Here is a 26,469-nt window from a genome sequence, read left to right on the forward strand (position 1 = left end):
GGCTCTGACATGTGCACGGTCGCACAACACGCCGACTCGCCGCTCCGCCTCGTTAAGGAAGTCACAGCCCCGGGGCACGAGGAGCGTTAGCGCTGCGGAGCTGATCCGACCGACCCGCGAGAAAGGAACGCAAAGACCAAGCCCAGGCTTCTCTCCTTTAACTGCATAAACCCTATATCCCATATATTTGCAGTTAAACCACATTAATGCTGCTTTAAAGAAAAACGGAGCACACACACGTAAGGCTCTTATCAGAACACTCAAAGCCATCGCTGCTGCAACCACCTGGGAATTAAGCGAGGCTATTATGGGAAGTATTGCTCCTGCTCTGATTTTCTCCCTGCAACTAATCTCAGTCACTTGGAGTCCCTTCCATTAGCTCAGGCTGAGGTGCGGCTCTACTCGAGGCCATGGATGCAGCTGAGCAGGGAAGGGCCGCAGCATTCCCTCACAATCTGTGGCCCATCTCCTCTGCATAACACCTCTTTCACCAACCAAACACAGGCTCTTGAACATCAGATACAGCCACTTGGCTCCTAACACAGGCTCCTGAACAGCCAGTTGGCTCCTAGTGCTGGCACAGCTGCTCGGGAGCAAAAAGGATGAACATAACACTCTAAGCTCCAGCCTGGGCTGTCAGCACTGAAACAGGGCTTTGAAAGTAGGTGTGTGAACCTGCCTGACCTTCTGCACTGAGCACTGCTTGTTCAGTGACGCTATTAAATGCTCATTATAACACCGAAAACAACCAACTCCCACGGCCATAACGCGAATAACCCCGTTATCGCAGCGCTGCTTCCCCCGCAGCCCCACACGCTGCAGGCCGGACACACGGCGCTGCCTCGTGGCCACCAACCGCGGCCCAGCACCGCCCCCAGCCGGCGGGCAGCGCACGGAGCGAGCCCAACAAAATGGGGGCTGCGCTCAGCACACGGTCACAGCCCATAAGGCCGCTATACGCAAACAGGAGCTCGTAGAGCACAGCTACGAGGCACAGCGCGGTGGAACCTTTAGGGAACCGCCCCGTTACCGGCCGTGCCCAGGGCACACAGTGTCACAGCCGGCAGCCCCGGCCGCGCTCACTGCGCCACGTGGCCTGCGGGAGCGCGCGGAACTGGCTGCCCAGCATTTCCCCTTCCGGTGAGGTCACTTCCGCTGCGCCCACTCTAGTTCATGGGCGGGGTGGGCGCCGTGGGTCCGCGCACGTGGCCGTGCTGCTGCCGCCGCTCCCGGTTGTCCCCGGCCCTTCTTGGCTGCCGCCATGTTGGTGCTGTTTGAGACCGCTGCCGGCTACGCCATCTTCAAGGTGAGGTGTGGAGGTGGTGAGGAGGCCGCGCCCCGCTCCCGGTTGGGGTTTGGTGGGCGCTGTGGATGCGGCCTGTACGGCCTGGTGAGGGGCCGTGTCTGTTACGAGTCCTGTGGGTTCTGACCCACGGAACCGGGCGGGAGCTGGGCACAGAGGCCGGTACCCAATGGAGTGAATGGCTGCTTTGTGTGCAGGTTGTATGGGGGAAACGGGGGGTGTCTCTCTGGAGCCCTGGGCAGTGGCCCATCGTAGTGCTGCTGATGTACAGCTGGTCTTTTATTAAGAGAAATTTTATGTTCTCGTATAAGAAGGAGTGAGCCAGATTCTTCACTATATCGTTCCCCTATGAGGACAGGCTGAGGGAGTTGGGTTTGTTCAGCCTGGAGAAGAGAAGGTTGCGGGGTGACCTCATTGCAGCCTTTCAATACCTGAAGGGAGCTTAATCCCAGGAGGGGAGTAAACTCTTGGAAAGGGCTGACAGTAGCAGGATACGGGGAAATGGTTTTAAGTTAAAAGAGGGAGGATTTAGGTTGGATGTTAGGGGGAAGTTCTTTACTAGGAGAGTGGTTAGGCCCTGGAACAGGCTGCCCAGGGAGGTTGTGGATGCCCCGTCCTTGGAGGTGTTCAAGGCCAGGTTGGACGGGGCCCTGGGCAACCTGATCTAGTAAATGTGTATGTTTGGTGGCCCTGCCAGGCAGGGGGGCTGGAACTACATGATCCTTGAGGTCCCTTCCAACCTGGGTCATTCTTTGACGGTGTTTTCGTATAGCAGTGCTGTGTGTCGAGCCCAGCTCACCCAGGTGGTGGGATGTGGGGTTTGTGCCGCTCTGCACCTGGCTGTGTAACCTCACTTCAAGCACTGCGTGCAGGTTTGGGCACCGCAGTGTAAGAAAGATATGAAGCTATTGAAGAGCAGCCATAAAAAGGCAGCAGAAACGGGGAGGGCACTGAGGGCAACGTGTGTGAGTTGTGGCTGAGGTCCCTTGGGTTGCTCAGAGCGGAGGAGCTGAGGGGAGGCTCGTGGTGGCTGCAGCTCCTCTAAGGGGCGGTGCTGAGCTGTGCTCCCTGTGACACTGAGGAGCTGTGCCAGGGGAGGGGCAGCTGGGGTGCAGGGAAAGGTTGTGCACCAGAGAGTGGTGGGCATGGAATGGGCCCAGCGCAGTGGGTACGGTCCTGAGTGCTGGACCTCGAGATGCGTTTGGGCTGTGTGTGCGGGAAGTGGGTTTGACTTCTGACCCTTCATGGAGCTAGGAGTTGAATTCAGTGATTCTTTGGGGTTCCTTCCAACTCAGGAGATTCGATGGTTCTATTCTGTAATTGTGCAGGAGTCAAGAGGGGCTGTAAACAGCCCGTATTTAAACCACTGAAACTGAGGTTGGCATATGAAAAAAGTTGGTATATAAATAGAGGCATGAGAAGAGGCACTGAACTGAAGAGACTCCTCTACAGAAGTGCTGCTGATGTCAGCAGCTGCGTGCTGGGCCCGGCTGTGGTGTCTGTGCCAGGCAGCAGGGGGCACCAGGCAGCAAGCAGCAGCGTTCCCTTGCAGGCATTAAGCATACTCTGGGAGAGCAAACTGCATTTGATATCTGGGTTGGATGCAAGAGAACTGGAAGCTGTCTGCTGGAACTGAGCATTAGTAACATTTCATTAAGATATGTGTTTGGACACATGTTTTGGTTTTCCACACTTGTTCTGTTTGCAGCTGCCAGGAAGACCTGCGCATGTTGTGTGTCTGCAGGACTGGGAGAGCTTTTCTATCCTCCATACAGTAGCTGCAAATTTATGTGATCACTACATCTGTATGTTAGTTCTGTATCAAAGTATTCACCATGGTGTTATGCTTTTTTTAAGACAGTGTCTTAATGTGTCTTAATGTGGTCACAATTTAGTTTGTTCTTCAGTTCCTTGAGAACTGAAGAGAATTTACATTTCAGAACTCTTAGAAACAGTTGTCACCCACTTTCCTTTCCAGCAGGGCTCACAAGCTGTCTGTAGGCAGAATAACTGTGCTCTGCCATTATGCTTTGGTAAACAGGATCATCTTTCTCTACAAGCTGGGTAGCCCTTCAGTGGTCTCCTGTTGGTATTGCTCCTGTCAGAGGAGTGAAGAGTGTGTATGACTTGGGGGTAAATAGAATAACAGTGTTCTGGTTCTTGGAAGTCCATTATATCTTAGTGTCCGCTGAGACACAAAATTTCCATAGGCAGCCATAGTTTCTATATATTAGCAACCTTGATTTATCAGTTTGTATACTTGTGTTTTTCTCGATATCTGTTTATAGAGCCAGAATTCTCTGAGCTTCAGGGCAGGAAGAACTAATCCTGTCTGTATCAAAGATGAATCCACTGCGAAGCAAAGAATCAACAGGCTGGGGAGATGTGCCCAAAGGTTGTCTTGTGCCCCAGAGCCCTGTGGGAAATGAGTCATCATGTTTATTTGCTCAGCAATAATTTAATTTAAACAAAAAGAAAGAGCTTCCTTTGGCCTAGGTTTAAAAATCTGCAAGGGCGCAAGAGCTGTTTTTGCAGGGCACCAAGTTGAATTGTAGTTGTGCTGGGGCTTGTCACAACTTAAATCCAACATTTTTACTGAGGTGTGAAGAACTTAACATTGTAAGGACTTTGCCAGTGCTGTTCTCCTGAGCAATGTTCTAGGAATTTGCAGTACACATTTTGCGAAATGTGCAGGGTCTAATGGCATAATTGTTATCCTTTTCCTGTTTAAATGCTGGAAGGGAATCCCCTCTGACCAGAGATGGGATTAAGCTATTACTTCCTCTTAAAGCAATTTTAACTCAAATGATTACTGAGCTGTGCTGAAAAGTCATCCCTGCTGTGATGTCCTTTCTTCCTTGGGTTCATTTGGATTTGTGAAAATAAGGTGTGGGATCACTCCTTCCTGTGAGGTGTCCCAGACATGTTTGTATTTTCCCAAAGTAGAGACAGGTTTGGTTTTGGGTCACTGAGGTTGTGAATGAATCCTTTAAGAGGTGGAGCAAGACCTGTTTTGATAAATAAAGAGAGGGCTTTACTTTGATGGTGCAGGTTCAAAAGGACGTAGCCATTATTGAGCAACTTCTGTAACACAGTTGAAAGCAAGTACAGCACTGTAAACTCAGTTACGTGCTGGTGGGATGAAGATGCTGAGACAGAATGGTGAGACTGGAGACTACCATAATTGCTTTTGTTGACTCAATTTGCAGTGACTTCCAGTGTTAAGATATGCCATGAATATGTTCCAGGTCATCTCTGCTGAATGTGTGTCTGAAGGTCGTTCAGAAGAGCTTTCAATATGCTTTTGTTTTGTTTTTGTCTGCAGGTTCTGAATGAGAAAAAACTCCAAGAAGTTGACAGTTTGTGGAAGGAGTTTGAAACTCCTGAAAAAGCAAACAAAATGTAAGTGGCCTGATGTGGGGGTAACAGCCTGACTTTGGGAGTGCGCAGCTGCCTGTACAGCTCTGTTAACCTGAGCTTCAGAAACAAGTGTTGACTTTTAAGTATTGTACATATTACTGTAAGCAACAGTAATGTGAAATTAAGTGCTAATACTATCTTGAAGTAGATATATATATTATATATGAGCTATATATATATATATAGTATATATAGAGTATATATATATATATATAAACTTGTGGCATAATTAAGCTGCAGAAGTTATTATCACATGACACCGGAAAAAAAAAAAAAAAAAGAACAATATTATAAGGAGTTTTGGATGTTTTGACAAGAACATCCAAGTTTGTAATGCTGAAACTGGCTGAAATACCATGTTTTTGTGCTGTCAGGAAGTTCTTGAAAGAAAAACCCATCGTGGTTCAACTGAAACTAATAGCATGTGAATCCTGTGAGCTCCCATGCCACCAGTCACTGTTAGTGTCTCTGAGCAGCTGCCTGGGGTTGTGGTGCCTGCTGACCAAGCAACCAAGCTGGCCTTTCTAGCAAATAGTCCTAAGGCTGGGAACAATGGTGAATTCCTGCCAAGTCTGCTTAGGGTGTTTTTATTGGAGCATTTCTAAGCAGCTTTGGTTAGAACAGATACCTCTGAACAAGCTATGACTTGCGATTTGGGTTTGTACTGCTCTGGAGGAATATTTAGAGAAGATGGAATATTCCACATATCTGTTTGAAGTGTTGTTCGTCTTGTCTTGGAAACATCATCCTGGCCACTTGCTAGGCAGGATATGGCTCTTAATGGATCTGTTCTCTGATCAAGTCAGTTCTTGTATTTCTAATGATTCTAAAAAGGCATCAGAATAAGCCTGGGGCTTTTGTTAGGCTTGTGTTCTTAATTCAGGCATTCAGCTTTATCTGTGACCTTGCTTCTTTTGCAGATACTTGGCTCACAAAGCGCAGTAGTTAATCAGAACAGGATTAGTTAAATGCCTGCCCTTGACAAGGAATTTACTGGATTGTGATAGCTTCTTCACTGGGGCTCTAGATATCAACACCACAGATTATGTGAGGGGGAGAAGGAACTTGAGCTGCGGGAGTTGGCACAGTGTGTTTAAACACTGTACGTATGATTTTTGGCTCTGGTGAGCAGTAAGGCCATGGAAGAATGCTCCGTTTACTGGTTGTTTTAAGCTCAACTCAAAACTTGTTTTCTAACATATAATTACAAGGGAGGACTCGAGGATTCAGGGGCAATGCATCAGTTCAGTCTTAAAGATTTGAAGATTTATTTGGTGGAAAAGAGTGTTAAATCTGAGCTGTGCAGGCTGTGTCCTGTGGAGGCAGAAGGTGAAGATTTTCAAAATGAGGATAGCGGTATTAGTCAGTAGTGACAGTCAGGGTGCGGTCTTGAGATTCACATGGTTAATGTCTGTCCTTAAATTTCAGATGTATTGCTCCTCTTCCTTTTTGAGGGTCTGAATATTCATTTCTGCTCACTTGCAATCAGGGACAAAGAGGGGAGATGTAATAGCCAGGGCAGAGGAGGAAAAAAAAAACCCTTTTTTGTTAACATCTGTCTCATGTACATTTGCTGACATACTTGTATTTTTCTTTTGCAGAGTAAAGCTGAAACACTTTGAAAAGTTTCAGGACACAACAGAAGCGCTCGCTGGTAAGGGAGAGTTGACATTGTTCTTGGAAAAAATGAAAAATAAAAGGCAACGGAGCAACAGCAACCTCTAACATCTCAGACAATAGTTCACTCATTGCTTACCTCTGTCTCTGCTGTTTTTAATTTGCATGGTTTTTAAATGATGCATCTTTCAAAGGCAACTGCTTCTGTTTTATGAGGTCATCGACCCACTCTACAGCGTAGCAAAGATGTAATAAAGTCTTACTTTGTTCATGTCATTCCTATTGCCCAGGCAGTTTACTAATGAGCACCATGTAGAAATTTGATGTACGTAGTCTGTTGTCGATGATGGATACTTGTTGGAACTGAATGTAGCTGATTTGAGTCAACATTTCGTCACTACCACTGAGACAACAGACATATCAGACTACATATTATTGTAACTGCTTGTATTACGGATGTGGTATACCTGTTTGGTTTTCTTGCACCTGAAGCACTTCAGAGAAATTCAGGTGCTTAAACAAAATGGGAAGTTATCGAATGACTTTTACTGTTTAAACACACAAATTCTCAACGCTGCAGATCTTTTTGAACAGCAAAGATGCTACCTAATTATTCATGGATAGCATGATTATTAGTGCTAAACGGGTTTGTAATCTATAACTTCTGAAGGTGCATATTGCACCTCACATTTACTACCAAGTAGTGGATCTTCATATTCTAAGGTAGTAGGGGTAGCATATAGAGGAAGCTAAAGAAACAATGAAAATGGAAATGTTGTATATGCAAATGAAAGAGTTGAGTCTGAAGCTGCAGTATATTTCTCTGGCATACTTTTTGGTATATGTTGCTTTTGCTTAGGTTTATGTTTGGATCATGTATTGCTAGGCTGATTAGAAAATAAGCGAAAAAACCCAAAACACCTACACCAACAAACACCTGAACAACAAAGCAAGAAGAACAAGGGGGGAAAAAACCTCCTAATTTAGAGTTTTGGGTTTGTCTGGGAAATCACAGAATTGTAGGGGTTGGAAGGGACCTCTAGAGATCACTGAGTCCAACCCCCCTGCCAAAGCAGGCTCCCTACACCATGTCACACAGATAGGTGTCCAGCTGGGTCTTGAATATCTCCAGAGAAGGAGACTCCACCACCTCCCTGGGCAGCCTGTTCCAGTGCTCCGTCACCCTCACTGTAAAGAAGTTCTTCCGCACATTCGTGCGGAACTTCCTATGCTGTACTTCCATCCCATTACCCCTAGACCTGTCCCCATGCACTACTGAAAAGAGGCCAGCCTCGCCACTGTGGCTCCCACACCTCAGGTATTTATAAACCTGGATTAAGTCACCTCTCAGCCTTCTTTTCTCAAGGCTAAACAGACCCAGTTCCCTAAGTCTCTCTCATAGGGGAGATGCTCCAGGCCCTTCACCATCTTTGTGGCCCTCCACTGGACTCTTTCCAAGAGATCCCTGTCTTTTTTGTACTGGGGAGCCTAGTTTTATTGATTCTGTAAATCAATCACTGGCTTGTGTACTCTGTATTATGTTGAAGATGTATCAGCCACAGAAGTTCAGTGTATTTGTATCAGGGTTGTATTTGTGCCGTCTTAAAATGTATTGTGTGGGGTTGTAAATGTCTTGCAGATCATTTAATACTTGAATATGGAAAGAATCCATTTAAAATGCTTCAGTCTATGTGGTGTATACTAAAAGGGTCTTTTTCTGACTCCCCAGTCCATGTGTGCAGTGTTTGTTTTTTTTCTTGGGCTTTGAAGGACCATATGTTACTGTCAGCACAGGATGCAAATAAGTCATTGCTCAATTTAAGATTTAAGAGGGACCTGGCAAATGATTGGTTAATTAAACTGTATACAAAATGTTCCATTAGAACTTGGCTTTTGGAAATGTGAATTTTACATCTAAGATGCATTATGTACTAGTAGCATTTCATGAGCAAAATGCAGAGAAACTGGACTGAAGACACATGGAGCAAGGCACAGCAGATAGGAAGGTGATTCTTGATCTAGGTCTTCAAAAGGGCAAGAAGATAATTTCCTTCTATTTTTATTTTAGCTGGTATTGTGGTATTGCAGCTCGGGCTAAAGCTACTGTGGCAGTCAAAATAATACCGAGTTAGAAGCCATATTGTCACAGGCTTTAGGAAAGGGAAGAAACTGCATCTTTGGTCTTGTTTTCTACAGCATCCACGGCTCTTGTAGAAGGCAAACTCAGCAAGAACTTGAAGAAAATTCTCAAGAAGATAGTGGCAAAAGATGCCCACGAACAGTTGGCTGTAGCAGATGCTAAACTTGGTGGTGTCATAAAGGTGATAATTGACTTTGCTGTTTTTCTTTTTGTCTTTGTCTTTCTGTTTCATGCTACTGAGATCTTGTAGACGGGTTTTGGAAAGATAAAAATGATTAGCAATGTAACCTGCTGCCCCCGTGATGTTTGTGGTGTGTAGAGAATCACTGTTCCTTATGATCAAATGTCTCCAGCTCTTGCCTACCAGAGGAAGGGAGAAGTACTGTAGAGGTGGTCTACTTTCTCTGACATCTCCAAGCTGTCCAATCCTAGGCTCACACTTATGTCTGATTGCTGCCTGTTCCAGAGAGTTTTATTCTGACCATGTTCTCATCCTGTGTTAGGAGATTGTAGTGGGGTGCAAACGGAGAAGAGTCCAGTGTTGAAGTGAATACCACAAAGGACTCTGACTTAATTATTTAAACAGAGGCTGAATTATACATCTCTTCAAACTGGGATTGTTAGTGTAGTTAAATGAAGTTGTCGTTACCTTAAGCATGAAAAAAGACTTGAACCTGTTGAATGACCACAGAATTGCCTTAGGAAAGCCAGGTGTAATGAGATAAAGCTCTGGAAGAAGGGATTTAGAGAAATATTGTCATGTCTGACTTAGGCTCAATGACTTCCATCTTACAGGATAAGCTGAATTTGAGTTGTATACACAGCCCGATGGTTACAGAGCTGATGAGAGGGATTCGTTCACAGATTGAAGGGCTTATTACAGGCCTCCCTTCCAGAGAGATGGCAGCTATGTGTCTGGGTCTGGCACACAGGTGAGTTCCTAGCACAGCTCTGTTTCATCCTGTCACTGCTCTACTCCTGTGTCCTTGGCTGCTCTTTGCTGCTTCAGATGTCTCTATGTGGTATGGTTTCATATTCACTTTATAAGTCAACATACATGTGCATCTGAAGCCTTGTTTCACAGGGATTTTCCAGTTTGCAACCACCTTCTTGGGAAAAGGCTTCAGCCTCATCCCAAAGTTGATAGCTTCCTTTCCCTTCACTACAGAGCTTGGTATGAAATGTCTCTGTAGTAGTTGAATGGTTAGTTTAAAACTCCATTGCCATTTAGAGATGGGAGGATTATGATTTCTTGATTTACACTGGCATATGTGCATGTGTAATGTGTATAATGTAAATATTAAAGGCAGAGATGTATTTCCCTTCTCACCATCGTGCCTTGCTAGGCTTGGTGGAGTAGTAAAGGAGAAAAGAATTGCTGGATCAGCACAGGGTCAGGCATGCCCTCATGAGCAACTTTTAATCCCTTTTTTGATATGAACTTGTTCTGTAGCCATTGGCAAGTTAGAGAACTGCTTTGTTGTAGCTAATACTTTGAAGATGCATTTGTTGCTGCTAATGATGTCTAGAATGTAGACATTCATATATTAAAAAAACAATAATTGGAACATTTAAGCCCTTGTGGATATCATGTGTTTTACTGTAGAAATTTTAATCATATGTCAAAAGCCAGGTGTTTCTTCTATTACTTCTTGCTACCATTGCTGATATTTGCTGCAGTGTAGGTTGTGTTTTGTGGATCACTTTCAACTGCTGCAGAACTGAAAGTGCTATTGACAAATAATTTTTGTGGGAAGCATTGCAGAAGGAAACCAGAAACTTATTTCCTGCCACAGTGTTTGTGCTCAGTCTGATGCTTGTGGTACAGTTGGCCTTAGCTTTCACTTTTTTCATAGCATATGCATGTGTATGTCACAGTTGCTCAGAAAGGTCGTGTGGTCAGGGTTTCCTCAGTGGTCACAGGTGGGAGTGGTCAGCACTATAAAGTTGAGCTGGTATGAATGAATGTATGGACAGCCACGTTCCTGTAAAACAGGGATGGGTGGGATGTACTCTGCAGTGGGAGGTCAGTGTGCTAATGAAATTATTTCTGTATCCACAGCCTTTCTCGATACAAGTTGAAATTCAGCCCAGACAAAGTAGATACCATGATCGTCCAGGCAATTTGTAAGTATATTTAGAGCCTAAATTATTCATGGTTCAATTTATTTGCCTTCTTCATGCTGGTTGCAGGGAAGTATTGGTGTAATTTTTTTTTCCCTTAGAATGTTACAGTAAATTATATTGTGTTCAGCTAGGCATAAGGTTTGTAATCTCAATAGGATTTACCACAAACACTAACACTGTTAGGGTGGTACGGTAAGCCGATATCTGTTTTCTTAGCATAGAGATGAGCTGAAATACAGGCAGTGTAAGTTCAGTCCTCTGAGGACTTCACTACCCAACGTGCCTCACCTCAGTTATTTTGGGAGAGTGTCTGGGCCCCACAGAACAGGGCTTTCTGAATCTCCATTTTTGTGCTAGGTCACATATAGTACAATGTGGAGATGCTCTTACCTTAGAGGTGTAGAAACCACTGCGGTTTTTAATGCTGCTTTCCGTGCCCATGCTTTCTTAATGAAAAACAGACTGCAACTGTAAACACAGACAGGGACACCCATTCCTCATTCGTCTTTGAAGACGTCTGCATCATAATCAGCATTCTTGCTGTGAAGCAGTTGCAAGGAATCCTGTTTGGGATATTAATTCCCAGACTGTTGTCAATGATGAAACATAGTTAAGCTGAAAATAATGATTTAATTCAGTTCCTTCGTCACTACCACTGAGACAACAGATGGAAATGTTGTTATTGCATTAGAGGGAAATATTTTAGCCTCAGGGCTCTGTAGCAATATATGCCGTGGGTGTTACATGTTGATGTTGTAAATCCAGTTATCAGTCGTATCTTCTAGCTGCTGAGCTTGTTGGATTTGTCAGATGCATTTATAGTGTAAAGACAATTAAAGGGCTTAACACAATCAAGTAACTGTGAATACTAGATACATTCTCACCATTAGGTTTTTTCTTTAACGTTTATTAGGTGGCTAATTGTTACATCTACCTTGTGTGTGAACACTTTTCTGATTGAGAGGGAGAATCACGGTGGCTCCTGTGCCCCATCCAAGAGAATGCCCTTTGCAGCTGCTAAAGGCATCTGTTCTCCAAAGTGGTGCCAGCGGTTAAACTTTCAGACAATGTTTGTGTTAATTCTAATGTTTCTGCACTACTGTGCCTAGGATTATGCAGTTCTCTGAAAACAAAGGACTTCTACTTCACTGCAGCTTAAGTTGCATTCCATCAAATCTTTGTGATAGAACAAGGGCTGCTCTAGAAGTAATGCCTTCTGTTTTATTATGTTCAGAGGTGAATGTTGGCGGTATGGCAGTAGAAGTAGAATCTTCCCACCAATATCAAGTTATATTGTGGTACTGTGTGGCATATGGCAGCAAAGGCACAGTCTTACAGAATAGTATCTGACATGGATGCATATATGAAATGAAGGGGTCATTGAATTCCTCTGTGTGGAAAAAATGGCACCCGTTGACATTCACTGATGCTTGTTGAACGTATCTGGAGACCAGGCAGTGGATGGCAGTGAGGCAGTGATGGCACTGGGTCCCTGCTCTAGTACAGACTTCTACTAGTGCAGCATGCAGACTTCTTCATTACTGATGAATATGTATAGCTAATGGTGGTGAATACATTGAAAAAAGGTATTTGGAAGATGAGAATTTGCTTTATCAAATAGTGGTGTTATGCTTTTTGCATCTGTTGTAGTTTCCCTGGAAATAAATAGGAAGCATTACTTTTGGAGCAACTTATCTACTTCTGTTATCTTTGCTTACTTTGTTTAAATTTGTTGATTTGAGAGTTAACCATTTTTCAATGTCCTTGTAAGAAACAAAAGTCCATTCTTCTTTCTCGTAGCACTTCTTGATGACTTGGACAAAGAACTGAATAATTATATCATGCGCTGTAGAGAATGGTATGGTTGGCACTTCCCTGAGCTGGGTAAAATCATCACAGATAACCTGACCTATTGTAAATGCGTGCGGAAAGTTGGTGAGTAATAAGGAGGCGTGAGCCTGGGGGATGCATTGTGTATTAACGTGAAATGTCATGACACAGATTTATAGACCAGCAACTCGCTCTACAGCAGGTCATGGTGTTGTGTACAATCCTACCATCTAAACCAGTGCAAATAAGGCCAGTACAGAGGTGGTGTGTGGTTGCCTCTGTATGCTAATGCAGTTTGAAATTCTGAACCGTAATATAACGCTAATATCATATGACCAGCATAAAGAAGACCACCAGCATATCTTGGAATTAATCAGACCAGTTTGGATATTTAGACCTGGTTAGTTAAAAGTAACTGCTGCTTACTGATATTCTTCCTTCGTAGTCTTGTGACTGAAAATTTTACAGCAAATAGGTACTGAAAAGGTGAAGTATTTGGTGTTAAGGAATAAGGGCTTTTTCTAGTTCCAAATTGAATTGACCTAACCTTTCTTGGTAGTGTAAATAAGGTCTGAACATCAACGTATATTTTGGTAGTTTAGGTTAGGATGATAGCAGACTTGACTGACTGTATTTTAGCCTTTTTATCTTTGTCTGTTTCTGTTCTTTTCATACCTTCTCATCTCACCCCCACTACAAACGTGCTTTCATCTGTCCCCTGCAGGAGATAGAAGAAATTTTGCATCTTCTGATGTTTCTGACATCCTACCAGAGGAGATTGAGGAGGATGTAAAAGCTGCTGCTGAGATTTCCATGGGAACAGAAGTATCAGAAGAAGATATAAACAACATAATTCATCTCTGTGATCAGGTATGCATATGTATATGAATAGCAGTAGAAATTCCACAATGCCTAACAGCGTCAGAGACTCTTCTACCTAGGCCCTTTCTAACACAGTCATGATGGCAGTGATGATTCCTATATTGTGGTTTTCCTGATGTACAGACATGAGGGTGCACAGTCACTACCTCATCTGAGCCATCTCCATCTGTTGATGTCTATTTGAAGCCTTCTGCAAGTGTCTTCCTTTTGGAAGGAATTCTGGCACTGGTGTGTTTTTAAGCCCTTAAGAAAATGGTACTGCGCAACCTCTTTTTCGCCTGTCAGTTTTGAAGCTGGGCGGTAAACCCTGGGTTAAAAGTGGAGCACTGAGGCCTAAAAAGAATTCGGAGCCCTCTCCTGCTTTCATTTGTATTGCCTATGGACTCCCTCTGACTTTGGTGCCAACTGAATCCCTTTGTGACTTTACCAGGGAGTGGCAGGGTTAGGAATAGCAAGTCCTGTTCTCAGTCTAGACTGGGCTGCTTTTTTATGTGTGTTTTAATTGAGTGCATTTGTATGGAACAAGTAGAGATCATTTATCCTATTTAAAGAGAATGGTGACAAAGATTTATGTGAAAACTGAATGTTCCAGGGTTTTGTCCTAAAGAAAATGTCCTTACTAAGTATTTTTGTTCTGCTTCGCTGTCTTTGGCATGTTGTCAGCTCCTTTATCAGGAGCTCTGCTGAGAAAATAGGTTACATGAGGGAATGAACAGTACAAATCCAATACACTTCATGGATGGAACTCTGCTCTGGGAATATACCCTATATAAAGCTTTCTGTAACTGACTCTTGATTGTGTAGTTTGCACTGTTAGCCTCCTTGGTAGTAGCCACCTTCGTTTAGGACTTAGATTTGTCTGTCAGCCAATTCTGATTCATGTAACTAAACTTTGTTTATGCCAGGTAATTGAGATCTCTGAGTATCGGACACAGCTGTATGACTACCTGAAGAACAGAATGATGGCCATTGCTCCTAATCTCACCGTTATGGTGGGTGAACTGGTTGGAGCAAGACTCATTGCTCATGCAGGTGGGTCACATTGGTCAGTGTAAATAAAGCTTAGCTGACCTCACCACAAGTTTTCTCTCAGGAGCTAATTGGCTGAAGGCATCATGCAAGACCATGATGAGCATCTCTTGAGAATATGAGTGTGAGCTCGGTAGTAGTCTGTGATGATGTAGTTCTTGGTTGGCCTGAATCCTTCTTGGAATGTGAGGGCAACTTAAGTCACTACCTCTTCTGAGACACTGAGCCCCTTTCTGGCGGTCCAGTCAAATCTGAGATAAAATACTGAGAAGTTGGCTTTAAGCATTTGTAGTCAGATTGGCTCAAGGTAGCAGCCTCATTCTGATTATCTGTTGTAGTTGTGTGATAATGCGTTCTTGCTGATGGACCTGGCTGGAGTAGGCTTTACTCTTGTATAAAATGTCTTATTGACTCACCCTTCTTTCCTGTTGCTTAAATCAGAGACAGAGTTAAAGCATGAAAGATTGTAACGGCTTACTTGTCCTTTGGGAAATGGACATGAAGCAGCTCACAGAGAAACTGAGTGCTCAGATCTTCCGCTTATTAATACCGTAGAGATCTAGTATTGTGCTTGTTTAGCTGCTGTTCTGATAGATTACTATTCCTGTGTCACCTCCTTTTAGGTTCTCTCTTGAATCTGGCAAAACATCCAGCCTCAACAGTTCAGATATTGGGTGCTGAGAAGGCACTCTTCAGAGCACTCAAGACTAAACGAGACACACCTAAATTTGGCCTTATCTATCATGCTTCCTTAGTGGGACAGACAACCGCCAAAAACAAAGGAAAGGTGAGCTTCAGAGCTGTTAAAGCTTTGCTTTTTTCTGAGTATGGAAGTCTGTTATTGAGATGACTTGAGCTTCACATTAAGGCTCTTTCCACAGCGTTCTCTCCTGCTTTGCTTTGTGGTTATGTGGAAAATACCATTGTCCCACAAACCTTCGTGTTGTTCATTCCTGTTGACAAAGGGGAAACGGGGGTGGTCTGTTCAACACAACTTTAATATCTGTAAGAACAGATCCATTCCTGCCAAGTTGTGATGTAATGCTGGTTTTCTCAAGGGAAGTTTTACTGCTTTCTTTTGTGTGATAGTAAGCTAAGCTGTGTCAGGCATTAGTCTTATTTGAAAATCAAGTTAATACTCTATACTGAAGGTTATGAGTACTGTGGCTTGCATTTAAAGAGCTTAGGTTTTTGTAATGCAGCTGGATGGAGATGTCTTGAATTGTGGAGAAAGCTATTCAGCTGGAAATTATATCTCAAAATGACCTGGGATAAAACTTGAAGTAGTGTGGGAGATGTCCTTCTTACTTGCTAGGTTCAGATGTGTCCCCCTATTTATGTAGGAAATATGGTGTTACTTTAACTGTACTTCAGTGCTAAAGACTGACATACTAATTGTTTCCTGGACTAAACGCTGCTAGGAGAAGGTTGCTTTGTTCTTCTGTTTGTGGTTATGGTTTCCAGATCAGAGTGAATCATTGCCTTATGTTCAGTCTTAGCATTTAATATTCTTTTTGCCTTGCCCAGATTTCTCGAATGCTGGCAGCTAAGACTGCCTTGACTATTCGTTACGATGCCCTTGGAGAGGATAGCAGCGCTGAAATGGGAGCTGAGAACAGATTAAAAGTGGAGACAAGACTGAGGCATTTGGAAGAGAGAGGAGTAAGTACACAGAAGATTGCTGCATGAAGCTAACTTTATTGAAAAACATGTCTTCTGTACCTCTTCTGTTTGTGGTGTGGTTTTCTGATACTCTGTAGCCTGTATCCCAGCCTTGTCTGGGGGGCCTGTGAGCTGGTGTCAGTTTTTCTTGTTTATGTGATTGTTTCTGAGTACATTATAGTTAAAAATATTGACTCTGAAGAAGTAAAAATGATCATGCACTTGTGTTTTACAACATTTATTAATTATAAACATATGCTTGTTATGTCATGGCTCATCCTCTTTAGAAGGAAGACAGTTTGTTTATTGTTCCCCCTCCACTACATTTCTCATTGTGATTCCCCTAAATCTGATAGTGCTTTTAGAGATGAGAGCTTTTTCAGGAGCCAAAGCTAGATGTTGTTGATGTCACAGAAGAGTTGCTGCATTATCCTCTCATCTCTGTACTTGCTGTTCCATCATTTGCCATTGGCATTGCATACTGGGACGACGTAGGATTCACTTTCCACTTTTAGGTAGTATGCCTAAAGCATGTACAAATTTGAACTAGCTTTGTGAATTTCGAGTTACGATCCTGTAATGTGGCTGTAATATATTTGATCCCAAACTAGATGCCCTTTAGTTATGCTGGCTTCTAGAAGAGCAGTATTGGAAAGGCATGTCATGAGGTCTTTCTCATCTCAGTTGTCACCCTGTTGCTATTCTAATCCTAGGCGTGAAACTTGTGCAGTTGTACCAGAACCTGACCAATTTTTGTCTTTCCATTTTTGATTCCTTTCGAGGGCTCTGAATCTTGTATTGTGAATTGTTTTTGTTCTGAGTAATTTATTTTTCACTTCTAAATTTTTCTTTTAGATAAGAAGAATAAGTGGCACTGGAAAAGCCTTGGCAAGGGCAGACAAGTATCAAAACAAGAGGTGAATAGTTTTTCTTTTCAGCTTGATTAAATGTAAATAGCTTTTCATATTTTTGTTCCTGAGAAGCTTTTTCGATGTGGATTGGATTGCCTTGAAATGCAGAAAACATACTGTGCTCTAAAACACTGATAACATGTCCCCTTGCAAATTTGCATGTTCCCTCATTTTGCAATTATAGTAAAGCCAGTAAACTACAGAGTTTCTAGTGCCTGAAATGACTGAATTGCAGCTTTGATGGCTGAACATCTAAGGGCTGCTATGTATTACATTTAATCTGGGCTGTGACACCTGGTCCAGAGAGGGCAAGCGCTTGTCAGAAGTAGAGCGTGGTGTTAGTTCTGTCAGAAAAATTAGCAGCGTTGCATCCATTTGCATTCATCATGCATCTTTTTCAAGGCTGGCTGTAACTTGCATTTCCATTTGTTAAACATCTCTAAGGGTAGTGATGGCTCTGTGTTTTCTGGAGCAGTTTTTGAAAAAAACGTCAATAAGTGAAGCATCAATGTATGTAAGAAGGCAGTAACTTGAGGTGTTGAGGAGACAACATACAAACCATTGTAGGTTTATGACCTCTTGAAATGAGGAGCGGTTAAGTCCTGCTGGGACATGTTCATACTGTTAAGCTTGTTCTGCAGACGTGTAGGCTTGGGGGAAGAGACACTGGAGATAACTTCTTGCTGTTAAGCCTAGTTTGGCTGTCTAAAAGGGAAAGAGATTAAAAATACTAATTTCATGCACTCGGAATAATTTGAGTTCTAGAATTTCTGAAGTTCTGTTTTTCAGGAGCATGTTTATTTTCTGAACAAGTTAGAACTATTTGTCTATGGTTCGTACACCAGCTCAGTCTCCTTTAAATTATATTCATAGTATGCAGTCATATTACTATTGCTTTGTGGTTATTGTTTGAGGGGCCAATGTAGTTTTGTAAGGACATTGGCATGAATCTCCTAGTCTTGTATGGAACTACAGACCCAGCATTAATTAATTACATCACAGTAATGTTTCAGAAGTTTGTTGTCTGACTATTTTGTAGAAATGAAACAGAATCCACAATTCCCAAGAGGCTGCGTAGTCAGTTTCTGCAAAGCAGTATGCTGTGATCATACCCACAAGAGTTTGTGATGCTTAGAGAAGTTGATAATGCTACCTGCTAGTGTTGTCACATGTTTCTCTGTCTGATCACTAGTCTCAGTTGCATTAGCAACCTCTGGAAGGTAGCTACTTCAGATTCCTGCTTTAAACAAGTTTAGATGCTTGTGTGTCTGGATGGAAAGTAGTTCAGGGTTATTGTTTTAGAACTTGTTTCTTTTCTAGGAATTCTGTTCTGAATTAGTCAGAAAAAAAAATGCCTTATTGCTATTAGCAATTCAACTGTCCTTGAAAAGGTATGATGGAAGAGAATTGTGTTTAAGGGCAGCTGATTCTCTGCAGTCTCTATAAGAGGCGAAGACTTGAACAAAGGAGCTTGCAGTATTCAGATAGAGGTAGTTTCTGCCACGGATTAGGTATTCACCTGTCTTGCCTTCTAACTTGCTGTTATCCTGCCTTCTGACTTGTGCCCTGTGAACGTAATGGTGGAGAAGCAGTGCAGAAAAAGTAGTAACAAAGCTCTTCCTAATCCTGTGTATCTGTTAACCCCAGAGTACGTGTATGAACTTCCCTAATAGTGGGGAGCTATGTGCTTGTGGCCATACAGCAGCAACAGAAAGATTTTCATCTGGCAGGAGATCAAACGGATAACTTAAACACTTCATAGAGTCTTAGATATGAGCCAGAACTGGCCTCTTGGTTGAACTTTCTGTTCATATCAGACAGCTGTGCTTCATGGGATATCTCCTGTACTCTTGATTACCGATGAGCCATTTATGTGTTGGAGAAAGGGCCCAACTACCTGTAGATGCTTGTTAGCTGAGCGGGACTGATTTGCTAATGTTTTCAGGAGGTTGTGTTGGAAAGCTAACTACAGGATCTTACCTGGAGGCCAGCTCTTCATTGCCTGACTTGTTTTCTTTATTACAGTGAAATAAAGGTGTATGATCCTTCCAGTGACTCTACGCTTCCTGCTGTTTCAAAGAAACGCAAAATTGAGGAGGTGGAAGAGCAGGAGGCAGGAGTTGCAGTGAAAGCAAAGAAGTTCAAGGCAGAGATGAAAGGTGAGTTGCTACAGCTATGCTGCTAGCATGCTGCTGTGTTTTGTGCAGTCTGACAACCATCCACGTACCTAGTTACTCTCCTTGAGTCTGTTGTAATATACTACTAATAATAAAGAATCTTCTCATAAAACTGCTTTAAGTATAGGACATTTTAACAAGTAAGAGCTCTACTCATTCCTTGCACTGTATAGTAGGCTCGTCTTCAGTGGCTCTCAGCATCTAGAAAAAAAAAGTTCCTGTGGGGGTAAAAAACAACTTGCCTGAACTTTCTTTAAATGAATACTATTTTATTCTGTGTTTCAGCACATTAAAGTTGAACATCAGAACTTGAGGTTAAATGTCACTTGGAAAATTCACTTTGAACTTATGGTACGCAAGGAGTTATTTTTTAGGGAGCTAAAACAACGCTGGCCACAGTTGTTCTCCTCTGAGATACCGTGTGAAGAAAGGTTTGGGGCTGTGACTTCAAAGCACTCTGGTTTCTGTTTTGTGGCTCACTCCGTGCAGCATTGACCCTCTTTTTGTGTGTACACTTGCAACACCTCTAAATGGCTTGTTATGATAGTAGAGTACCCAGTAACTTGGGATTACTTTATATTCCTCTTGTGGAGCCCTGAACTGGATCTGGGCTTGAACTGCTTCTGGCTCTATCTACTTGTGGTGTCTGTGCACGTGTATGGAGCAACTCGTAGGAAACACTGGTGGGGGAATTCTTTGTACTTCACATCTGAGATATGTGCCCCAGCTTGCGCTTATCATAACGAAACAAGGTCACTTGAGTATTTTAAAAGCTTGAACTTTGCTCTTTTGCTTTTTTGGTAGTGTGGGCGTTTTCACAGCTACTGCTTTTGGTAATCCTTTGAACTAAATCCCCTTACTATAGCCTCAGAATTATTCCCTTGGGTCTCCTTTCTGTTACCAAAATATTGACATCTTGTAGGCATGAGCTCCTTGCAGGTGAAGTATTAGAGTTATTTCCAGCCTGGTCTCTTACCAGTACAAAGAGGGTATTTCTGTTTGTAAATGTTATTCAATGATTTGTGCTTTTATAGAGTAGAACTGCTTCTGTTTTCTTCCTTTGCTTTATTGAGAATAGAGAATGGATGGAGCTTAGTAGTTGCACTTGAGCTGTAGGATTTGAGCTGTAGAGAGTGTTCAGAAAAATTGTGAGCTACTGAAATCTGTGCTGTTTGATTTTTGGGAAAGTTACTGATACCCAAAGTACCTGAAAGAGTAGGGCAACCTCTGGATGTTCATAGCTCCTATTTTTTTCCCCCAGATCTCTGTATCAAGTGTGTTTTGAGACACTTTGAGAATTACAGCCCTACTGTGTGCCAGATGTTTGACAGACTCTGGAAGAAGCAGTTTCATACAGCTTATTTACCTTGTATCAACTGTATGCAGATTTCATCCCTTCAGCATCCTGACATGGGCTAGACAAACCATGACCTTGTTCTTTTTCTGGTTGGTATGCCTGCATCAGCATGCTGGTAAGGTGGTGGTGGCCTAAGAAGTTTGTTGAGTAGTTCATTAAGTTCTGAAACAGGCAGAAGAGTACAGGGGAGGTCCCAGCATTGGGATTTATGTTGCATATCTGCTTGAATATGTACAAGCATTTCAGTTTCTGCTGTTCTTGGCTCTGTTCTTTCCAATGCAGTATTCTGCTCTTTGCAGTGCAGTACTCTTAAGGTTTTCTCTGGTCAGAGATTACACATGCAGGCATAGTGCTGTGTAAGAATTCTCTGCCCCTCTCCTTCCCCTTGCTGTTTGTGCAGCCCCCATAATAAGTGGGGATGGTAGGAAAGAGCAGTTCAGGAAAAAAGAATTCTTCAGCCAGATCAAGTTTGATCCAGTCCATATTCTGTGAAGGTTAGGGATGGGAATGATGTGGGAAGCCGCCCCTGAAAAGTGTTTTGTCAGACTACTGCTTTAATATTTGTAGTAAAGGGAGTCAGTAATTTGTGTTGTGCTAGACTGGGATGTAAATGCAACTGCAAAATGTGGTGTGTGGTGTTTTTTCTCCCCGTTAGAGGTGTGTGTGTGGTGGTAGTACCTCGGACAGGAACAGCATAGGAGCTAAGTGGGGAGGCATGACTTCAAACTGCATTCACCTTTTATGTTATGTCTAGAAGGAAACCAAGCAGAGGGTTAGTGCCCAAAATAAGTTATAGTCCACTTAAGGAGTTGCTTCTTAATACAAAACATGTATTTAATGGTGGAGGGTAGGAAATAGAACTGATATTGTTGCCTCAAGTCTGAAGCTAGATGTGCCAAACAAACAATGTTTTACACCAGTGAGTTGCTCAAGTTGTGTGGAGCCATTGGGATGTAGTAACAGCTTGTTACCTGTGAAGGTGTCTCTTGCCAAGAGAAACATCTTGAAATTAATGGAGTGGGCTCGGCAAGGCCCAAAGACTTAAATGGCAGGAGTGTCACAATGTGATATGTTTATTGACAGGCTGTGTGACTTAAGTGTGTGTAGGGGGGATCATAGAGGAGGAAGGGTGCGTTGCGGATTGGCATGTAAAAGCTTAGAGAAGACCGGTGGAAAATGGATTACTGGAACTGATGGTTTCCAGTGCTGTGGAGGGCCATCAATCAAACTCTTCCTCTGGGTCCTGTGTTTTGTGCCTTAGTGCCCCATAGGAATGATTGGTGGCTTTCTTGTCAGCTGCTGTGTATCACAAAGAAGTCCCACTGGGCTTGAGTGACTTGAAAGTACTGGATCCGGAGGGAGAAGAGCAGCCCCCCGGAGCCTTTATCCTCATTTTGCCTGGGTTCAAATGTATGAAGTCCTGTGATGAGCTTTGCTAGAAAGCAACAACTTAAATCTTCTTGATGGCATCTGCTGCCAGCTGTGAGAAGTGACAGTGTGAGTGTTCCATGCTTTATCTGTGGTTGTAAATTGTGGCAGATTCCACTGCCTGGTGTTTCAGACTCGATGACACACATGTAATAACAATTTTTTTTTCTGAGTGCTATCCAGTGTTGTGCTTGACAGTGCAGAGCTTCCTGATCCTGCTGAGTGAAAGCGTGTACTGTAACTAAATGTGGTGCACGCACTCCTGTCATACCATGTGGCTTTAATGTAGCACAGGGTTATTTTAACCTATCTCATATCCGTAGTACTACAAAGGTGAGTGTATTTCCTGTTACACAGTCTGTGTGGTTAATTGCAAGGCATGCTTATGGCAGAATCCCCTTTAAATCATATATATATGTTCCTTTATTGGTAATCCTTTTGCTGTTTTCACTCTGGCATTTTTAAATGTCAAAAATGTTGGATTTTCTATAGAAACGTCTAGAATTTTTTTATACTAGAGCTCATTTTTTTTTGTCTGGAAACCATTTTGGTGGCAAAGATAAGAGCTCAGTCCTCCTGCTGCCCTGAAGTACACCTGTGATGGTACAATGAAGATTTTAGGGGTGTGGTTTTTATTATTTATTTTAATGATCTTTTTAAATTGTTCCTGTTCTTTCTGTAAGTGATAGGTGAGTGTACTTTCAAGCTGAAATGTTTTTTGGAGGAATACACTGAGAAAACAGTGAGATTCCTAAGACTGTGACTTATATTGTAGAGGATGAGTAGTGATAAATCATATTCCTTCTACCGCAGTGATTCGATACACTGGCTGTTGACGGATAATTGTGAAAAATAAGCGTAAGAGAACATGAGTAAAGCTCTCCTTAACAATTCTCCAAGATCATATAAATGCTGTTTTTCAGGGCGGTTTCTGCTCTTGCATTAAATGTTTTGTCAGCTCAGATTTTTGTGTCTTCCAGTCAAAATGACTGCCGCTCTGCCTCTTTCCAATGTGAAGATAAGGGAATCAGTTGCCAAAAACCTACTGCTGGCTGAACGCACTGCTAGTGTGGGTTGTTGAGTCCTTCCAGGGCTCTTGTGATGCCAGTGAAAATGTTTGGCGAATGGTGGGCAGTCTCTGTTCAAAAAGAGCACCTGAAACGCCAATAAAACATGCAGGCTTATTTTAAATGTTGGAGATGGCGCATAGGGGTGCTTTTTGTGCGAGATGTGATTAGTGCTGTCACATTGTCACTTATGTCTTAGGTAACTGTACGTTTTGGTAATAGCAAGCAGTAGTCATACAAATAGGGGAGGGGAGGATAAAAGGTGTGTGGAGACAGCACAGTATTTTTTGCTTTCTTAATACCCTTATTGCATCCTCTCAAATCTCATAGAAATCTTTTTCCTTTTACCTTTTACTCTTGTAATAATCAACAACTTGCCTTTTATTATTCTTCCTTCTGTGGTACAGAAGAGGCAAATGTAGAAGAGGATGAGCCTGTCAAAAAGAAGAAAAAGAAAAAGGAGAAGAAAAAACAAGCTGAGGAAGAGGAGGACCTGACAGAGGAAGCGCCCACCAGCTCTACAGTTGAGGTAAAGCAGAACTGCTCAGCTGCCTGATCCTTTTTGGGATGGACTCCCTCCAGATTTATGGAGCAAGGGGGAAAATATTCTTTCCTATTTAACTCATGCTATGCAAGGTCTGTTTTTAGCAACTTCATTTGGTAATATTCATCACTGTAAATTTCATGACGAGTTGTATTACTTAATAAGGTCTGAGAAATTGTAATTCCTTAGTGCACTAGTAGTATTTCCCTTCCTTTCCTGAGCCCACCCCCAGCCTTAGTCTCCATTCTTGTTACTTCTTCTCTAGAGATCTGTTGGTACTGATTCACAGGCAGCTCTGTTGTTCAGGGCTCCTGCAGAGCAAAGGCTGTATGTGCTGAATAGATGAAGCATCGCTTGATGTCTCCTAGCAGCAGCAGAGTGGGTGCTGTAGCCAAATTAATTGCTCGATTTTGAAATTCTGTTCTTAACATGTGGAATTTCATCTATTCCCCTTTCATTAGAGCAGCTATGCTGTCTGTTACAGACTGATCTGAGCTTGGAGCAGCCAGCAGTGTGTGACAGACATCACAGCTTCCTTTGCTGTGCAAGTGGAGTAACAGCAGAGGGAAGGGGACGTCTCTTGTGCTGTGCTGAGCATGGCAACTGAGGGAGATGCTTTGAGTTTGAGCTCTGTTGCTTAGCTACATGCATTGCTTTGCTTCTCCATTACAATTTATTCATAGCAACATTTGTTTGTTTCCAGAATACAGAGAAAAAGAAGAAGAAGAAGAAGAAGGTGAAAAATGAGAATGAAGACTGAGAAAAGGTGGAAACATAGGTCATAGGACAATGCTTCAGAGTAGCATTTCTTGATGTAATTTCTTTAACCTCTAGCTGTAAACTGTTAACCTCGCTATATTGTAAGAGGGCAAAGAGATGCATTTGATAGCTATCTTCTGCCCTGGAGCAGGATGCCCCATTGTCCCTGCTATTTAAGAAAGCTACTCTGTTGGTTTGCAGTGTCTTGTGTTGAAAAGTTGACAGTAGATCCTTTTTTCATATGCAGTCTTCACTGCTAAAAATAAAAACATTTTTATGGAGACCTTTAGCCTTTGTCTTGTAATTTATTTGCTGGCTTTCTAACCATTATTGGGAGTGTTTCTAAAATTTAATGTTTTAATTGAACGATCAGCTTAAAACTATTTTATCAGTGTGTAAATATTCCATTGCAGTTTCTTTCCTAAGGAATTCAAAGCTTGTAAATATTCTTAAGTTCTCCATAAAATTGATACAAATATCTGTAAGTAACATAAAAGAGCATTGAACAGCTGAGGTGTTATCAAGCCTGCAGTGTATTTTTTATCAGGAGACTTTTATCACCTTCCAAACATTTTTGTTTTGTTACATTGTCTGACAGAATCAAGGCACATGGTTGGAAGGAATGTGAGTTAGCTTCCAAATGGCTCCCGTGGTGGTTATGGCAACTTTCTTCACTTAAAAAGAAATAGAGAGGGGAAAAAAAAGAAAAGAACACAACGATTTTTTGAGTCATCTGATAATAGACTTGGGAAGGCAAGAGTTTCACTTAATAGAGGCAGAAATCAGTCACTTGCTAATTCTGCCATTCTTTATGGGGAATACAGTTGTTCTGAAGTAGCATCATACAATCAAGACTAAAATTCTTGGAGCATAGTGTTGGCAAATAAGATGCTTATTTGACTGCTCAACACAATCATTAATGTAGAAAAAAATGTTGTAGGTGTGGTAGTACACCTAGTAGTTATGAGTCTACACTCATAAGCTGAGCAAAATTGCAGTGTTGTTGGCAGGGTTCAGTGACTTCTCAGCCACTGCCGCTAGTGCTGTTCTGTGGAATATAGTTGTTGACCAACTCTTGAAAGTTAACTGCCTGTAGCTGGCTTACCTTTTAGTGAAACTAGGCGTATTGAATCCCTATCAAAGCTGGTACAGTGTTTGCTTCATGTGCTTCTGTCTGTATCAAGAACATGAACTGCCTTCTCTCTGATTATTCTGGGCTTCGAGCCATAACTGAGGAGGATCGAGGAGTATCTGAGGCAGTATGTCAGGACTGTGTTATTGTATTGCAATCATCTGTTATCCTGGGTGTTGTGAATGTGTCCTTGTGTTGTGCTGTCTGCAATTGTTGATGTCCTGTCATGCCGAGCTCTGGATTGTATGTGAGTACTGAGACCTTTCCAGCTCATTTGCTTTTTGCTGGAAGAGCAGATGAATTCAGCTTCAGTCTCTTGGCGGGTGGCAAAGATGTTAAAAATGACCCATAGTGAGTTGGAAGACTTGGCTATTAGTGCACTTAGGTTTTTCATTGTGTGCTTTCAGATAGAAATCTGTACAGATGTGAGACTTAAGTTTCCTCTGAACTATGAATGTAGTCTCTTCTTCAGAAGTCTCAGATAAATAATGTATATGCTGTTCAGAAGTTGCCCTATATAATTCATGCTCTAATCAGGAAACTTGTATGAGCATCAGTTGCTCAGTAAGTCTAATGAATGAGATCGAAGTGGAACAAGGTTATTTTTGCTTAGCCGCTATTCTCCATTTTGCTTCTTCCTTAGATGAATCACATTCACTTCCTGTCAGTTTCCATACTTAACACATTTTATTACTGCAAGCCAGTGTCCCGTAGAAACAAACTTCCATGTCCCAAGGTGGTTGTTGCAGCAGAATCTTTGCTTTGGTGTCACTTTCCAAGTGTTGATTTTGATATCAAATTAACTACAGCTTCTGCTTTATTCTGCATCAAAACATCTGAAATGCAGTGTGTTTTGTTTGTGCAAAATGAAACTACTTTGCAGGAAATAGAAGTGTGCTGGGTGAGGAAAAATGCAAGTTGCAAGTTTCTCGGTCCTGGATAGGTCATGCACTTAGCAGCACCACCTCTTCTAAGCAGGTAAGGAAGTGAGTACTCTGTGTTCTGATTTTGAACTGTTTGACTGTTAAGCTCCACATCCTAGGAACAATGCGCTCAGTACCCTAAAGGGCAGCTGCTGAGACAC

The 26,469-nt window shown here is 42.5% G+C and overlaps 1 protein-coding gene and 4 non-coding genes across 5 annotated transcripts; all 5 read left to right on the top strand.

The window, feature by feature from the left end:
- The first annotated feature begins 1,128 nt into the window (after window positions 1-1,128).
- NOP58 (NOP58 ribonucleoprotein) lies at window positions 1,129-24,542 on the top strand. The gene is made up of 15 exons (XM_015868193.2): window positions 1,129-1,306; window positions 4,629-4,705; window positions 6,325-6,377; window positions 8,537-8,661; window positions 9,276-9,412; window positions 10,543-10,607; window positions 12,408-12,542; window positions 13,162-13,307; window positions 14,225-14,351; window positions 14,972-15,135; window positions 15,876-16,010; window positions 16,866-16,927; window positions 18,947-19,080; window positions 23,358-23,479; window positions 24,198-24,542. Exons 1-15 carry the CDS (start codon window positions 1,262-1,264, stop codon window positions 24,252-24,254), a joined length of 1,584 nt encoding a protein of 527 aa, XP_015723679.1. The 5' UTR covers window positions 1,129-1,261; the 3' UTR covers window positions 24,255-24,542.
- Window positions 6,671-6,759, top strand: LOC116653710. Its single transcript, XR_004308096.1, has one exon. It is a non-coding gene; the product is annotated as a small nucleolar RNA SNORD70 (small nucleolar RNA).
- LOC116653711 lies at window positions 11,191-11,278 on the top strand. Its single transcript, XR_004308097.1, has one exon. It is a non-coding gene; the product is annotated as a small nucleolar RNA SNORD70 (small nucleolar RNA).
- On the top strand, window positions 13,398-13,481 carry LOC116653708. Its single transcript, XR_004308094.1, has one exon. It is a non-coding gene; the product is annotated as a small nucleolar RNA SNORD11B (small nucleolar RNA).
- Window positions 14,485-14,570, top strand: LOC116653707. Its single transcript, XR_004308093.1, has one exon. It is a non-coding gene; the product is annotated as a small nucleolar RNA SNORD11 (small nucleolar RNA).
- Window positions 24,543-26,469: the final 1,927 nt, after the last annotated feature.

The sequence above is a fragment of the Coturnix japonica genome, chromosome 7 (assembly GCF_001577835.2).
Source record: "Coturnix japonica isolate 7356 chromosome 7, Coturnix japonica 2.1, whole genome shotgun sequence".
Lineage (NCBI taxonomy): Eukaryota > Metazoa > Chordata > Aves > Galliformes > Phasianidae > Coturnix > Coturnix japonica.

What these genes read in the sequence shown, in the direction of transcription:
- NOP58 (XM_015868193.2), top strand. Translation starts at nt 1,262, where the DNA reads ATGTTGGTGCTGTTTGAGACCGCTGCCGGCTACGCCATCTTCAAG. An exon ending in TGTCTGGGTCTGGCACACAG is followed by an intron (nt 9,413 to 10,542) that starts GTGAGTTCCTAG and finishes CTGTATCCACAG; the next exon opens with CCTTTCTCGATACAAGTTGA. An exon ending in CCACCAGCTCTACAGTTGAG is followed by an intron (nt 23,480 to 24,197) that starts GTAAAGCAGAAC and finishes GTTTGTTTCCAG; the next exon opens with AATACAGAGAAAAAGAAGAA.